Source organism: Chionomys nivalis, chromosome 7 (genome assembly GCF_950005125.1).
Source record: "Chionomys nivalis chromosome 7, mChiNiv1.1, whole genome shotgun sequence".
Classification (NCBI taxonomy): Eukaryota; Metazoa; Chordata; class Mammalia; order Rodentia; family Cricetidae; genus Chionomys; species Chionomys nivalis.
Window position 1 is genome coordinate 55,363,833 of NC_080092.1, and position 17,326 is coordinate 55,381,158.

The following is a 17,326-nucleotide window of genomic DNA, read 5'->3' on the forward strand; positions in this document are numbered from 1 at the left end:
AACTCAAGAAACTTGTCATCAAAAGAACACATAATCCAATTTTAAAAAATGGAGTACAGACACAAACAGAGAACTCTCAACAGAGGACTCTAAAATGGCTGAAAGACATTTAAGGAAATGTTCAACATCCTTAGTCATCAGAGAAATGCAAATCAAAACAACTCTGAGATTTCATCTTATAACTGTAAGAATGGCCAAGATCAATGGCAGGATATATAGGTGGGGTGACAAAACCAGGAGAATTCTGGGAAGAGGTGGGGTGGAGTCAAAGACTTGCCAGCAAATGCAGAGAAGCAAAATGAGAATTCGGTACTGAGGAAATGTACTAGCCACGTGGCTAAACATAGATAAGAATTATGGGTTAATTAAAGTGTAAGAATTTGCTGGTAAAAAGCCTGATCTATAAGTAATACAAGCCTCTGTGTGGTAATTTGGGAAGCAGCAGCTGGGTATTTGGGAACAGGTGGATGGGGCTGGAAATAAACATCTGGTTACAGGAAGTACAATCTATTTATTTGTATTTTATGTACATTGGTGTTTTACCTGCCTGTATGTCGGTGTAAGGGTGTCAGATCTCCTGGAAAAGAAGTTACAGTTGTGAGCTGCCATGTGGGTGTTCTTCCAGGTCCTCTGGAAGAGCAGTCGGTGCTCTTACCGGTTGAGCCATCCCTCTAACCCCAACTTTGTTCCTCTCTTTCAAGATTCCACTTGAACTTCCACGGATCTCCAGCATCTGGTTCAAACCTTCCTGAACTTCTCTTGGGTTCCTTAAAGCATACTGGGTAGGATCATTTCCCATCGTTAGCCTAACCAGACTACACACCAAAGTTTTTGTTCTGTTGTTCTTTTTCTTTTTTGAGACAGGGTCTCATGTATCCCAGGCCATAGCCAACGATGACCTTGAACGCTGAAACTTCCCGGTCATCTCCAGATCTTCCAGCCTCTCCCTCCTAAGTGGTGGAATTACAGGCCTGTGCCACCACAGTCAGTGGAAAGTTTGTTTCCTGGAGTCAGAAACTCAGTCCTACACCCTGCAGGACACCACCATCTCAATGCCATGACTCCCACGCCCGCACTCTGTCCCCCACATATTCATAGACCCTACTGGAGCCAACACTCAGCACTGCCCCATCCCCCCCAGCTCTTCACACCACTCTATTGCCCTCTCCTTTATGGGTTACAAATATTCTGCTTAAAACAAACAGGGCCTCTTTAAACCACTGTTGTAGTTGCCCTAGATGGCTCAAAGCAGTCCTTCAAAAACACACTTTCTACCTCATGTCCCTCAGCAACCCTGTCTAACACCTCACACCTCATTCAATATGCAGATACAGCCCTGGGGAGCTCTGGAAAGGCCAGATGTGTTGCCAAAAGATTAAAGTATATATAGGCCTGTAATCCTGGCTGCTGGACTGAGCAGGATTACAGACTCAAGGTGTTGTTCTCTCCGTCCTCCAGGCATAACATGGCCATTGCTATCATAGCCTCTCTGATTATCCACGTGAGACACAAGACTGGGCTAAAAAGTACTCCCTTCTAAGGGAGAAAGGGTACAGGAGGCAGGGAAGGATTTACTGGTAAGTGAGGCTCTTACAAGCCTTTCCCCAAAGGAAAAACAAGCAGCTAACAGTTGTTAAGGAGGAAGGGCCTTTCTTAGGTGGTGTAGTGACCAGTAAGTTGTCCACACTCTTGCTGGCATCCCCTCAGCCAAACTCCTGTGAGTCACCCCAACTAAATTCATTAGTTCACCAAGCGACACTGGCATGAGGTCCTTTCTTTGGTCTGTCATTGGCGCCCGCCCTGGAGTGAACAGACCTCTCGTTCACAACACTCCAGGAAAAGTTAACGCAGTACAAGACCAGTCTGGGCAACTTAATGAAACGCTGTGCCGCATTTGAAAAAGTAAAAAGAACAAGACTGGAGAGATGTCACAATGGACAAGAGCACTTCGAGAGGACCTGGGTTCAATTTCCAACACCCACAATGGACAGCTCACAACCACTTGTAACTCCATAGGGGATCCTATGCCTTCTTCTGGACTCTGCACATGTACACACACACACACGCACACACACACGTACACACACACAAAGTATTTTTAAAAGTAAAACCAGGGGGCACAGGAGAACACTTCCTACGTATAACCCCAGCAGCACAAACACTTAGGACATCATTGAATAAATGGGACCTCCTGAGACTGAGAAGCTTCTGTAAAGCAAAGGACACTGTCACTAAGACAGAAAGGCAACCCACTGACTGGGAGAAGATCTTCACCAACCCCGCAACTGACAAAGGTCTGATCTCCAAAATATATAAAGAACTCAAGAAATTAGACCGTAAAAGGTTAATCAATCCAATTATAAAATGGGGCACTGAGCTGAACAGAGACTTTTCAACAGAAGAAGTTCAAATGGCCAAAAGACACTTAAGATCGTGCTCAACTTCCTTAGCAATCAGGGAAATGCAAATCAAGACAACATTAAGATACCATCTTACACCTGTCAGAATGGCTAAAATCAAAAACACCAATGATAGCCTCTGCTGGAGAGGTTGTGGAGATAGGGGCACTCTCATCCATTGCTGGTGGGAATGCAAACTTGTGCAACCACTTTGGAAAGCAGTGTGGTGGTTTCTCAGGAAAGTCGGGATCAACCTACCTCTCGACCCAGCAATACCACTATTGGGAATATACCCAAGAGATGCCCAAACATACAACAAAAGTATATGCTCAACTATGTTCATAGCAGCATTGTTTGTAATAGCCAGAACCTGGAAACAACCTAGATGTCCTTCAATGGAAGAATGGATGAAGAAAGTATGGAATATATACATATTAGAGTACCACTCAGCAGTAAAAAACAATGACTTCTTGAATTTTGCATACAAATGGACGGAAATAGAAAACACTATCCTGAGTGAGGTAAGCCAGACCCAAAAAGAGGAACATGGGATGTACTCACTCATATTTGGTTTCTAGCCATAAATAAAGGACATTGAGACTATAATTCGTGATTCTAGAGAAGCTAAATAAGAAGGTGAACCCAAAGAAAAACATATAAGCATCCCCCTGAATATTAACCTTCATCAGGCGATGAAAGAAGACAGAGACAGAGACCAACATTGGAGCACTGGACTGAAGTCTCACGATCCAAAGGAGGAGCAGAAGGAGAGTGAGCACGAGCAAGGAACTCAGGACCGCGAGGGGTGCACCCACACACTGAGGCAAAGGGGATGTTCTATCGGGAACTCACCAAGGCCAGCTGGCCGGGGTCTGAAAAAGCATGGGACAAAACCGGTCTCGCTGAACATAACGGACAATGAGGACTACTGAGAACTCAAGAACAATGGCAATGGATTCTTGATCCTATTGCACGTAATGGCTTTGTGGGAGCCCAGGTAGTTTGGATGCTCACCTTAATAGACCTGGATGGAGGTGGGTGGTCCTTGGACCTCCCACAGGGCAGAGAAACCTGCTTGCTCTTTGGGCTGAGGAGGGAGGAAGACTTGATTGGGGGAGGGGGAGGGAATGGGAGGTGGTGGCGGGGAAGAGGCAGAAATCTTTAATAATTAAATAAATTAATTAATTAAAAAAAAGTAAAACCAGGGCCATCAAGATGGCTCATGGATAAAGGCACTTGCTGCCAAGCCTGATGACCCAAATTTGTTCCCTGGAACCCACGCAGTGAAAGGAGAGAACTGGCTGCAGCAAGCTGTCCTCTGACCATCACACAAGCGCCATGGCATGTGCCCCACCCCATGCACAAAATAAATTTTAAAAATGGTGGGATAGAAGCCAGGCGGTGGTGGCGCATGCCTTTAATCCCAGCACTCGGGAGGCAGAGGCAGGCGGATCTCTGTGAGTTCGAGACCAGCCTGGTCTACAAGAGCTAGTTCCAGGACAGGCTCCAAAACCACAGAGAAACCCTGTCTCGAAAAACCAAAAAAAAAAAAAAAAAAAGGTAGGATAGAGCTCAGTGGAAGAGCACTTGCCTAGCCTGCACAAGCTCCTGGGTTCAAGTCCTAGCACAAACAAAACAAAGCAAAAGGAAATGAGACAGAAGAGTTGAGTGTACTGCCTAGACAGACTGCCCTAAACTGGGCTGTGCTGATGTACACACCACGCTGGACAGCGGCCCAACATCCTCCCCCAGCTTGAGAGCAGCTTTAGAAGCCAAGGGTCCTCCATGGGCATTTCTGGCCTCAACTCTGTGGAACGACTAAAATGTCTTTCCAAGCCCTGCTCACCATCCCCTCCTCCCCAAGCCCTCATCTTACAACTGAGTGGAAGGAAGGCCTTCTATTCTTATCCCCTCACATGGCAGTCCTCAAGTCTGACTGTTTTGATCCTGGCACCTATACCTAGAAAAGCCAACACTGGCAACCAGACGGCTCACTTTAGCTGATTTGGAGCAGAGACAACCAGAGAAGCCACTTGTTTTTTTTGTTTTTTTTTTTTTTTTTTTTTTTTTTTTTTTGGTTTTTCGAGACAGGGTTTCTCTGTGGTTTTGGAGCCTGTCCTGGAACTAGCTCTTGTAGACCAGGCTGGTCTCGAACTCACAGAGATCCGCCTGCCTCTGCCTCCCAAGTGCTGGGATTAAAGGCGTGCGCCACCACCGCCCGGCGAGAAGCCACTTGTTAAAGATTGTATGTGCGTGTGTTTGTCTGTTTCTATGTGGCTGTCTGTCTGTCTATGTGTGCCTTGTGTGTTTGTCTATGTATGTGTCTGTGTGTGTGTGTGTATATATGTGTGTGCGTGCGTCTGTGTTCTGCTAAGTGAACCCAGGACTTTGGGCATGCTCACTGAACCCTTGTACAAATTTTCATGTACAAACTAATTCACATGCAGCAGAAAAATATCTTCAGTAGTTATCAATGCTTTTGTTCCTTCTAGAATTTTCTATCTTTTCAATTCATTCAGTTGGAGCAGGACCAAGAGAGGCGTGTACATGGAAGGTTCTTAAAGTTGGGTAAGTCTCTTGAGAGAAGGCATAATGATAATGACCAAATAGTTTACAGAACAGAAAGGGGAACAGAATGAAGGGGGTGAGGGAAGGGAAGACAACAGTTTCAAGACAAAGGGGCCTCTGTTCACCCTTCCCACAGACACCAGCAACCATGTGTCAGGCCTAAGCCTACAGTTCCCAGGCCTAAGACTTGTGGTGTGGAAGCCTCAGAGAGCCTCCAGGCTGGGCTCAGCAGCGTGACCACTCAGTAACAGATGGCTCAATGGCCAGCTGATCCCACACACAGACTAATGGTGTTTTAAGAGGTTCTAGGGGCTAGAGAGATGGCTTGGTGGTTTAGAACACTTGTTGTTCTTCCAGAGGACCAGGGTTTGATTCCCAGCACCCACAGATGGCTCACAACTGTCTGCAACTCCAATGTCTGGGAATCCTATGCCTCTGCGAGCAACAGGCACACCCATGATGCACAGACAAGCTTGCAGGCAAAACATCCATACACATGGAGTGAAACAATAATAATTTAAGAAAGAGGTCCTAGGACAATGTTTACAAACAGATAGAAAATTTTAGAAAGATGCTCTCTTTGAATTGAGACTTCACATAAAAATTTAAATATTAGAAAATACATCTTTCTTTCAATAAGTGTGCAGCCCGGAAGTCATCCCCACTAATCACATTCCTACCATGTTTGCCCCTGCTGCCGTCACTCACGCCTCTGCCTTTCTCTGGATATCCAGGGCTCAAGACGCCCACCCAGCCTCCTCCAGTGCAGAAGCCCCTTCAGCCTGGCCTGGAATCTGACAGTACACAGCATCTGCCTGACACACACAATATGGACAGACCAGGTCCCAGGGCTCAGGGGCCCGTTACTTCAGAACAGGGACACCAATCTGTTGTCATCTCTGACCCCTAAAGAACTGGAAAGGGGCCAGTCGATGGTGGCACATGCCTTTAATCCCAGCACCTTGGAAGCAGAGGTGGGCAGATCTCTGAGTCTGAGGCCAGCCAGGTCTACAGACAGAGTTCCAGGACAGGCTTCAAAGCTACAGAGAAACTCTGTCTCAAAAAACAAAAAAACAAATAAACAAACAAAAAGAAAAAATTGGAAAGCTACTTACTTGACCTTCAGACCTGCCAGCATGGTCTTGTCAATCCTGCCAAGAGAAAAGCAAAAACTTCAGTCAGTGTGGGGATGCAGGCTCCCTTCTGCATCTGCCCTACAAGGAAAGCTGCCACGAGGCAATCTTTCTTCCAGTTCAAGAAAGGAAATCGGAGTTCCATAAGGGTTGAGCCACACATACCACCATGAGAAGCTTCCCCCTGGGTGGCTTCTGTCAACCTGACACAACTGAAAACTGTCTAGAAAGAGGAAATACCTAGATCAGAGCAGCCTGTGAGCGTATCTGTGGGAGAGTGTCGTAAGGGCAATTGATGTAGGAGGCCCGAGCCCACTGTGGGCTGCACCATTCTCTAGGAACATAGTCCTGAACTGTACAAGAAAGTTAGTTGAGAACTGGAAAGCTGGCTCAGCAGTTAAACACACATATTGTTCTTACAGAGGACCCAATTACCAGCACCTGTATATTAGGGGGGATCACAACCACCCCAACCTCTAGCTCCAGGAACATCGAACATGCCTAGCCTCCGAGGGCACCTGCATTCATATGCGTATACCCCCATACAGACACATAGATATAATTAAAAATAATAAAACAAGGCCGGGCGGTGGTGGCGCATGCCTTTAATCCCAGCACTCGGGAGGCAGAGGCAGGCGGATCTCTGTGAGTTCGAGACCAGCCTGGTCTACAAAACCTAGTTCCAGGACAGGCTCCAAAAAGCTACAGAGAAACCCTGTCTCAAAAAACCAAAAATAAATAAATAAATAAATAAATAAATAAATAAATAAATAAATAAGAATCAAAACAACTTTCTACGTGTGTGTGTATGTATGCCTAAGCCAGACAGACAGACAGACAGCAGCATCCTCCATGGCTCCTGCTATGCTTCTTTGACTGTGAGATGAGCTCCTTGCTCAGAGGTGATGTTGCATGCAATAACAAGCAGGCCTGTCTTCAAGTTCCTGCCTTGACTTCTCTCAGTGATCTTTCTCCCCTAAAGTCACTTCGGTCAGGTTTCTGTCACTGCAGCAGAAATGAAACTGAAACAGAAAGGTACTGGGACTCTCAGGATTTTAGAGATTGAAACTCGGCTTCATGGGATGAACGCTCTGGCCGGGTCTGACTCTAGAGCAGTAGATCTCAACCTTCCTAATGCTGCAACCCTTGAATATAGTTCCTTATGCTGTGCTGACCCCCAGCTATAAAATTATTTTTGTTGATACTTCATAACTATAATTTTTGCTACTGTTATGAATTGTAATGTAAATATTTTTGGAGGTGGAAGCTTGCCAAAGGGGCTGCAACCACAGGCTGAGAAACGCTGATTTAGAGCCCTCGACGTTCTGTGTAGATGTCACAGGAGATACAAGCACCTCAGCCACAGGAACTCTCCTGCTCGGTGAGATGCTCTTCCATCAGGCAGGTCCCACCCCTGGGACAGAAGCCAACAGCAGATTCCAAGGAGAGCTGCAGGTTGGCTCAAACTGGGAGCAGGGAAGAGCACATTTGCTGCACACAGCAGCGCTCCCCACCCCTGCCTGCACCACCTTCTCTGGCAACGGAGGCCGTGTGTGAGGTTCTATTTTTACCCCCACATATGCCAGCCCTTATGGCTGGAAAGGGAGGTTCCTTTACCCACCAGAGAAGCAGTGGGCAAGGTTCTTCCCATCTTTTATTGGTTAGAGGTCATTTCACCCATGTCACCATTGTGACTAGTGCTGCCACCGTCACTAAGAGTCATCATCAACTGTGCCACTTTCACAGTCATTATCACCACCATCACTAACAGGCATCAGCCACTTCATGTCCCACCTGTGCCACCACCATCACTACCAATGTCATCAACACCTGCGTCCCCATCACAACCGGTGCCACCACTCCCACTAAGAATATCATCATCACCCATGTCACCACCACAACCGGTGTTGTAACCATTACTGAAAGCATCATCACCCCCCCCTCATGTCACCATCATGACCAGTCTTCATCTGTGTCACCTCAAAGCCACCACCGCCTTCAACACCACGGCCATCACTACCAATGTCACCTAAGCATCACGACACTATCATCGTTACCTGGGTATCGCCATCACTATCAGTGTCTCCACTACCATCGGTGTTATTGTCATCAGTGGCATTAAACTCATCACCACCTCTAAGGTGCTTGGCACCCTGAAAGTTCACTCAGGCCCCAGTTGGCAAGCTCGACTCCTTCCCATAGGCAAACCCTCAGGGAAAAGAGGGCAGAAAGGAGAGGGACCCACAAGGCAAAGGCACAGATGCCCAGACATCCCTGATTGGCAATAAGCTCTGAGCTGTGCTAGAGCCCCCCAATAACGAACAGGATCCCATCTCTCTGATACTCATCTCAGTCCCTAACAGCAGAGCCAGCTACACCCAGGGTGTGTGGCCTGTGTCTCTCAGCCTCTCCCTCAGGCCTTATCCAGGCCCTTTCCTTAGGTCTCTACCCTGAAGACAGACCCTCTGCCCCTCCCAGTGAACCCATATCTATCCAGTAGTCAGAACCGCTCATTCTGCTGTTAATGCTCATAGCCAGGGCTACCCTGGTAACCCATGACCACAAGCCCACATGTTCTACATCTTCTCAAGAACTCTCTTAATTCTTCTACCAGTTCTGTGCTACGGCATAAGGTCCCCATTGACACATGAGGAAAGTGAGACCCAGAGAAACCCAGGGAAGGCTCAAGCTCTCAGAGATCCCCAGTAGCTGAGGTGGAAGCCGCTCTAAATCCTGCCCTCATGTGTGCCCTCCCAATCTCTGCCTGCTCAGACAGGATCCCTCACCACAGCAACCTTCCTGGTTCCTGAGCCCACATCTTTCCCACCAAGCAGCCTGCCCACCAGCGTTCCCATGTTGGAGTGCGGCCCTGGGGGCTTGTGGTTTGGGTAGGGCTGTGGGAGCTGGGGCTGTCCCTTTCGGGAAGCCAAGTCCCCAGCTCCTCTCTCCCTGGAAGCATTCCACTCACTTCACCAAGGCTGCCTCGATGCCACTGTCTCTCTACCCTGACAACAGTAGAGCTTTTGAAACTCCATCTTCACTGTCTGGGAGGACCTGGGCTCCAGATTCTGTATCCCCAACCATGTGTGCGTCCCCTCCTAGCTGACAGCTGTGCCCAAAGGATTGTTACACTGCAGCCTAGCCCTGTTTCCTAACTTTCAACCCTAAGACACCCCTACAGACTCAATGGGTCTCAACCCATCATTGTATCAGAAACACCCCGGTTATCCCACCAGCATCTGTGGGGCATGTTTGATGTGCCAGGGTCTTTATTCCCATGGTGAATAAGATAGAAAATGGTTTGTCATCCTGGAACCCAGTTTAGGGGACATTGTAAAGCACATAGAGTCCCTTGGACATACCAGGTCACTCTCCTCACTGCTTTCCTTGACACACTGTGTCCTCTACCTCACCTGACCAGGTTTAACCATCAGTCAGGTTTTCTTGGAGGCTCTGGACCACAGACCCGCTTGTTGGGGCTGGACAAAAAAATAAATAAAAACACTAAGGGCTGTGAAGAGAATTCAGTCAGTAAAGTGCCTGCTTTGTGAGCTTAAGACCTTAATTAAAGCCCCATGGGGTAGGAGAGAAGGCTCAGCAATTAAGAGCACTGACTGCTCTTCCAAAGGATCCAAGTTCAATTCCCAGCACCCACATGGCAGCTCACAGCTATCTATAACTCCAGCTTCAGGGGATCTGGCATCCTCACGCAGATATACATGCAGGCAAAACACCCATACACATAAAAATAAATAAATCTTAAAATAAAAAATAAAACTCCAGAAGGCACATCTTTTTTAAAGCGAAGGGTGGGGTGCAAACTATTAAGCCCAGGGCTGCAGAGGTAGAGAAGAAAGAAGCTCCAGGGCTCTTGGGCCAGCCAGCCTAGGCTAATCAGTGAAGACCTTACCAGTGAAGACCCTGTCTCAAAAACAGACAAATGAGTGGGCTCTTCTCCTGCTTGGCTGCTTGAAGCTCACCAGCACCAGTACCTACCCCAGACCAGAAAGCTCATGACCCACTATCTACTTCACCCTAGGAAGGGAAAAGTACCTAAGTCAGAAATCCGGGGGAAGCTAGCCAAAACGTACAAATCGGCACCAGATGTCTTCTTTGTATTTGGTTCAGAACCCACTCGGGTGGTGGTGAGACAACTGGCTTTGCAGGATTCGTGATTCCTTGGATTAAAGAAAGTGAGCCCAGACACAGACTTGCAAGACACAGCCTCCCTGAGGAGGAGAGGAGCTCAGGAAAATGGGGACGGCAGTGTGAAAGCAGAATGAAGAAGATCAGAGAGACTGCGGGGCCAGTGCTGGCACGGAAGGGAGCAGAAGAGTGGACAATGGCTAACGGAGCAGAGGTTCCGTGGAGACTTAATCTGCCGTGATGGTGCATACTTCTAGGAGAGGACTCATAGACTGAGAACTTTAAAACTAAATAAACAAACAAATCAATACATAAATGGTGAACAGTGCTTAAGGAATGACACCTGAAAGTGTCTTTTTAATCTCTACATATATATGTTCACTCATACACATGTACCTGCACACATAAGCACACGCAGGTGTGTACACACATTAAAACACACACTCTAAGACCTAAGCCTTGCAAAGCGAGCTTCTGCTGGCAAGCCCTCTGAGTATGCGTGTGCCCTACTTCACAGGTGTGTCTGGGAGAACGAGATCCCACCTAAGCCCCGGGCTGCAGGAATCCCAGACCAACTTTACACGTCCCTCCCAAAGCAGGAAGTAGACTGTGTGAATCAGACCTAGATCCACCAACATCAGTCCTTCCCCCAGCATTGGGCATGGCCTGTGGGCAGGTACCACACTGCCACCCTTCACTGTAGCGTCTGCCAAACACAGAGTGCCCAGAATCCCTCCCTGAGAGAGAATGGATGGCCAAGTGCTCTCAAAGAGGGAAGGGAAGAAAGAAAAAGCCCCTCTCCTCGCATCCCTGCTGTGTCCCTCCAACCTTCCTGCCAGTACCACTCCCAGTACCAGCCAAGGCCCCAGACACCCTCCCTCCCTCAGGGCCACAATCCCCTGGGCCCAGCAGCTGAACAGAAACTGACAAGGAAAACCACTAGGCTGCACTGCCAGTTGAACTGCATGCAGCTGGTGAGATGAGATGAGTCTTTGACTTCAGGCCCTGCTTTCAGCCTCTGGGGAGACAGACAGAAGCTTAGTGTCAAAAAGCGGCTCAGAGGATAAGCGAAAGGCTGGATGCAGGGCTGAATGGAGCAAAGGTGGGTCAGAGAGAACGACAAAGTTGAAGACAGGTCTGCCCCTCTCGTCACGACTCACCCCTAGAGAGGTAGCAGCCCAGGGGTCTCCTGCCATAGAGTCACAACAGCCCAGAAAGGCAAACACGGATACAGAACACCAGAGAAGCAAGGTAGGTACTTGATCTGAATCAGAAAAAAACACACGTGGTCACACTCAAAGGCACATCTGTCCAGCCAGGCACATACCACACACCCACAGATTACAGCCACGTCATACATGCACACACATACACACGAATAACCACAGATATGTATGAACATACAGGAGCACACACTAAAACAGACATACACATTCAACTGCGGTCTCACACTCACGCCCACAGTGGCAGCCACCCTGACCTTCTGGATCTCTTGCAGACCTTGCTTCTCACAACCAGGCAGATCTGGGCCTCCAACGGCCCCTCAGGATCCTCCATGTCTGCCTGGCAACTGAAAGTGCTCCCCATAGACCCAGGTCTCAGGCAAAAGCTGAACCCCGCAGCCCAGTCACCCAACAAGACCCATTCTCTAAATCCACTCTCAGTCGCGGCCCCTTCCGTCACCCACCATCCAAAGCCCCCAAAGGAGACGCTGCGCTTCCTGCGAATCATGGTCGCAGCAGTGTAGCCCCGGGTCCCAGAGAAGTCCCCGGGGTTGTTAGAAAAAAGGCTGAGAAGTGGCAGGGTGGCAGCCACAGTGTAGGGTGGGGCGCCAGGCAGGGCACCTCCCTCCTCGCCTGTCCCCCAAGTAGAGCTTCCGGTGGCTGAGGCTGCAGGGCCTAGAGGTGTGTCCTGCACTCCAGGAGGCACCACAGTAGGCAGGGAGGTCACAAAGGGCAGCTTCCCCACACCCAGAGGAACCCACAGCTCCGGAAGGGGCTCAGCCAGCAGATTGCACCACAGCCCCCTGTGGCAGCTGGCCCCACACAGCAGCTTCCTGGAAACCAAAAGAGGACCAAGGATTCCCATAGCCTTGCCTGGGAGAGAAGGAGAAACCCAGCTGGAAGGCACAAATTAACTAGAACCCTTCCCAACTCCAAGATGCCTGAGACAGAGAACTTGCTGCTCCTCAATGCTCAGCACACAGTCAAAACACCACCACACGCAGATAACTGCACATATCAGTACACACAGGACATAAGTATACATCCACACATATGGTCACATGCACACATGTCTAGTCGGTCATGAATATGCCCACATACAAATCATTAGACATATGCCACTGCACACTCAATGTGCACTGTGAACGAAAATTAACACAGACTTTTATAGAGAAAAGTGAACACCTCTAATTTACCTATAGATGCCCATCTGAACACATGAACATGCATGAATACGGACAGGTGTTCATGTGTACACATGAACATATACATCCATACACTCAGAATGCTCATGTGCCTGGACTATGTCATCACATGTATACACATACATACACACACCATACATACACATACATACATACATATGGACTCTGAACTGCATTTCTTGGGCCCATTTGAGGGTCTAGATCAAGCTGGGAGCACTTCCCTAATTCCTGTGGGCAGGGATGGGAGGAGGACAGCCCTGTGTGCAAGCAAGTTCATATTTCCAGCAGGAAGTACAGGATATCCTCGCAATCACACACACCAGTGCTGACACAGCCATGGTCTCTGATAACAGACACAGATCACAGACACTACAGAGACAACAGGTTGTGTGGCCCTGAGGGACAAACAAGGAAGAAGGACACGAAGCTTCTCTAGCTGCCTCCGGTGACCTCTATCCCCTTGTCCAGAGTGCTACAGGCAGAGTTGACAGCCAATCGCTATGGCTCCCAGCAGAAACCTAGATGTCCTTGGTTCAGGCTGGACCTCATGCTCGCTTATATCCCAGAAAGGAAGACTCCGCCTAGGTTAGTTAGGATCTCGCTGAACTCACAGCTTCCTACAGGATGCTTACTCCAGCGAACTGCTCCTGCATCCACCCCATGCCCAGGAGATTCCCAATAGATCCCAGAGACACCCTGGATGCTCCACCTGCCCCGTTTCCCTTTAACCTCCCTCAGAGAAAATATATGTGCACTCAATTAGCACCATGGTCAGGGGTGATTCCTGTCTGAGCCTGGACAGTCCAGCATCTACTCTACTGGCACAAGGAACAGGTTCAGAAGACCTAAGCAGACCCTAAGACCCAATCCACAGATGCCTTCAACTGTCTGCACCATGTCCTAAACCACAGGACAGAAGGCTAGGACCATAAACAGTATAGGAAGTCAACCTGCAAAAAGATGGCAGAGAAAATGGACAGAGAGAGATTGTTTTCTCATTCCGCAGTGTGTGTGTGTGTGTGCGCGCACACATGCATGTGTGCACATGTAAGCACACAAGTGAGTGGGATTGCACATGCACACATGAGCATGTGGAGGCCCGAGGGTGGTCTTAGATATTCTCAGGAATGCTGTCGTCCATCTCCTTTGAAGGAGGGTCTCTCATTGGCCTGGAGCTCACCAATTATGTTAAGCTTGCTGGTCAGAGAGCCCCAAGTATGCTCCTGTCTCTGTCTCCATAGGGCTGGGATTGCAACTGCACATCATCACACCCGGCTTTTTTATAAGTGCACATTGCCTGTGCTAGAGACCGAACTAGGGTCCTCATGCTTGAAAGCCATCTCCTCAGCCCAGGGATCAAGTTTTAGAGCATCATCTGAGCTCCTGTCGAGCTGTGTCAGAAGCCAATGGTCCAGCATAAACCAGATCTTTCTTCTCTCCTCTTTCTTCCCCTGTCTCACCACTGGGAAAGTCCTAAGAAAAACTTGATAAACAAGACAACAAACAGCTCATCTACCACTCTGCCTACTTCCATAGACAAGTCTGAGACTTCCTCCAGTTCACCAAGCAACCTCACTGGGTACAAAAGCTCCAGGGTGAGCCACACAGTTTCCAGGGAAGGCTAGGGTGGGTATCACATGAGTCCACTAAGAGCAGAATGCCTCCTTCAAACGTCTCGTGTAGCCGGGCGGTATTGGCGCACGCCTTTAATCCCAGCACTCGGGAGGCAGAGGCAGGCCGATCTCTGGGAGTTCAAGGCCAGCCTGGTCTACAAGAGCTAGTTCCGGGATGGGCACCAAAGCTACAGAGAAACCCTGTCTCGAAAAAAAAAAAAAAAAAAAAAGTCTCGTGTTTCATCAGTCAGCAGGAGCTGAAAGTGAGGTTGTCCCAGGAGCACACATTGGCATGCTTTCATGTATGCGTCAAAGAAAGAGGAGGTGCTACAGTTGCACCAGACTTGGACACACCCCACCACCCACACAGGCCATGTGTGAGCACTGCCCATCACACCTCTGCTGGGGAAGACACAATTGACAGATGCTCTACTAAGCCTCCTGGTCCATGGAGACATGAAGGTCTGAGGCCATCTTTACTAAGTATTCCAGAGCCAAGAAGCAAATAGGCCCAGGCCCAAATAGCTGCAGAGTATCCACGCAGCAACAGGCTTCAGGCTAGGCTAATGGCTGTCTCCTGAGTTTCTGACTCCTAGCAGTCACAAAGAGCACTGATAGGACTCAGACATCCTCCAAGAAGCAACAGCAGCCTGGAGCATTGGTAGCGAGGGGATATGGAGCATCCTGGATTCCTTAAGGATATCTGGATCCAGGGGCATTGGAGAGGCCAGAGGAACCCAGAGTCCCTTCAGCCCCAGGGTAAGAGCCCAGGCAGACAGAGGGAAGCGCCTGTGTGACTTCTCATTTCAGTACCTGAGTCCTGGAGGTGGGTAGGAGCCATTCCAGAGCCATTTGCACTGGCCCCTGCTCAGTCCTCAGGCTCCCAAGCTCTGAGGATGGGTGACCGCACTTAACTGATTTAATCTCTCTGGTCTCAGCTATCTTCTCTGTCGTACAGGAAGGATGTTGCCAACCTTACCATGTTATGAATGAATGGAAATGCTTGGAACAGGGTCCTATCCTCCCATAGGAACCATCATAATTACCACCTACCAGGACTCCACCCCTGTCCCCAGTCCCTTTCCGCTTCCTGCCCCCACTTACTCTGCCCTTTTGGTTCCTCTTCTGTGGGGTGGGCAGAAGGCCACCCAGATCTCTGGGAAGGATTGTGAGCCAAGCAAAAAGGGAAACACTATGTGAGCCTGCCCAGTCCCCTACCCCCACCTACCCACCCACCACAGCCCAGCACCCTCCCACACCTCCGATGACTCCATAAAGTAAAAATGAGCCAGAACCAGAACAGGGATAGCACCCATTTCTGGGAGATCACTACAAGCCAGCAGTGACCTAACCACCTAACTTGGTTCAGTCAAATACCGGTCAGTGAGAAAGAGACTGGAATATAAAATTTATGCAGCATGCGTTGTACAGAATGGAAGACTAAGGCCTTGAAAGCAATGCATGGCTCATGATGGATCAGAATGATATGGGAAAAAGCAAATACAAAGCCCTCTTAGCACCAGCCCATTCTTCCCTGGCCTGCTCCTACACACACACACACACATACACACACACACACAAACACACACACACACACACACACACGAACCTACTTTGGGTCACAGGTCACAAGGTTCAGTTTCCCTGGTAGAGCCTGTGGGTATTTCTGGAGGATCGTACTAGGGGACAAGACTTGTCAGGACCCCAGCTTTGGGAGAGGGTTCTGTCTAACTCACCCATCCCATAGACTTTTGGGTAGATGAAACTGGAGAGCTGGCTGGGACTAGAGCTACCTGTCATCAGTAGCCCCTCCACTGTGACCCCGGATAGAAAGAGCAGTGTAGTCTCCTCTGCTTGGGCAGCTCAGACCTCATAGATGCCAGTGGGAACTAAACAATGAGACAACCTCCTTCCCAGGGCACAGGGATGGGCAATCACAGAAAGTTCAGGAAACAGACACCCAGAGAGAAGTAGCACCGAATGGACCAACCCAGATCTGCCCCCACCCAGACATCATGAGATGACAGCAAGCTAAGCCGGGCAGCTCAGTTCTCATCTCCCTCCTCAACTTTAAGCGAGTTATCAGTTATCTACTCTTCTGGGGCTTTGGTCTACAAACCGCCCTCAACTCCCCTCCCAGGCCAGATAAGGACAAGGACAGAGACAGAGAAAGACAAGGCTCTCTAGGGGAATACAGGTCGCTTCCCTGCATGCGTCTCTCAGTGCTAGAGCCAAATGTCCCATTGCACAAGTTCAGAAAAGCAAGATGATGCTGCAAGAGGCCACTTGTGAAAACTGGGCTCCAAGAGCGAGATTCATACATACTTCGATTGCACAATTCCCCGCCCCCATCTGGTCTGCCAAGAGAGTTGTCATAGTACAGGCCTGTCCCTAGAGAAGTTACAGATTGTATCACAGACATTTTAAAACAATAACAATAAGGCAACACTTTTACCAATCAGTTAATAATAGTTTTTGAAACAAACGAAGTCATCACTTTAGAAGCAGGGGACATAGTTTGTCAATGGAGCAATTTCACAGCGTGTACTAGGCCCTGGCATCTAGTTGCATAAATCAGAAGCAGTAGGATCATAGCCTGAGCTGTATGGTGAGACTGTAAAGCTAGGCCTGTAATGTCATCACTTGGAAGGCTAAGACAAAAGGACAGCTGTGTTTACAAGGCCAACCAAACAATAGAGTGAGACCCTGTCTCAAAGCAATAATAAAGTAAGATAAAGTGCACACCTATAATCCCAGCACTTAGGAGGTAAAGGCAGGGGAATCAGACCTTCATGGACATCCTCAACTATTTAGTGAGATTGGGACCAGCCTGGGCTATTTGAGACCCTGTCACAAAAATAACTAAGTAGCTGGGCAGTGGTGGCACACACCTTTAATCCCAGCACTCAAGAGGCAGAGGCAGGTGGATCTCTGAGTTCGATGCCAGTCTGGTCTACAGAGTGAGTTCCAGGACAGCCAGGACTGTTACATATAGAAACCCTGTCTCAGAGGGGGAAAAACAACTAAGCAAATAAAGTT

The 17,326-nt window shown here is 48.8% G+C and overlaps 1 protein-coding gene across 7 annotated transcripts in view; it reads right to left on the bottom strand.

The window, feature by feature from the left end:
• Window positions 1-17,326, bottom strand: part of Rap1gap2 (RAP1 GTPase activating protein 2) — a 227,075-nt gene that overhangs the window by 179,241 nt on the left and 30,508 nt on the right. For all 7 annotated transcript variants that reach the window (XR_009057365.1, XR_009057364.1, XR_009057363.1 and 4 more), the window contains one exon: window positions 6,083-6,118. Coding sequence is in view for 4 of the 7 variants with exons in the window: in XM_057773533.1 (XP_057629516.1) it covers window positions 6,083-6,118 (36 nt within the window). In the remaining 3 variants the exon portion in view is untranslated. The remainder of the gene's footprint in view (window positions 1-6,082; window positions 6,119-17,326) is intronic.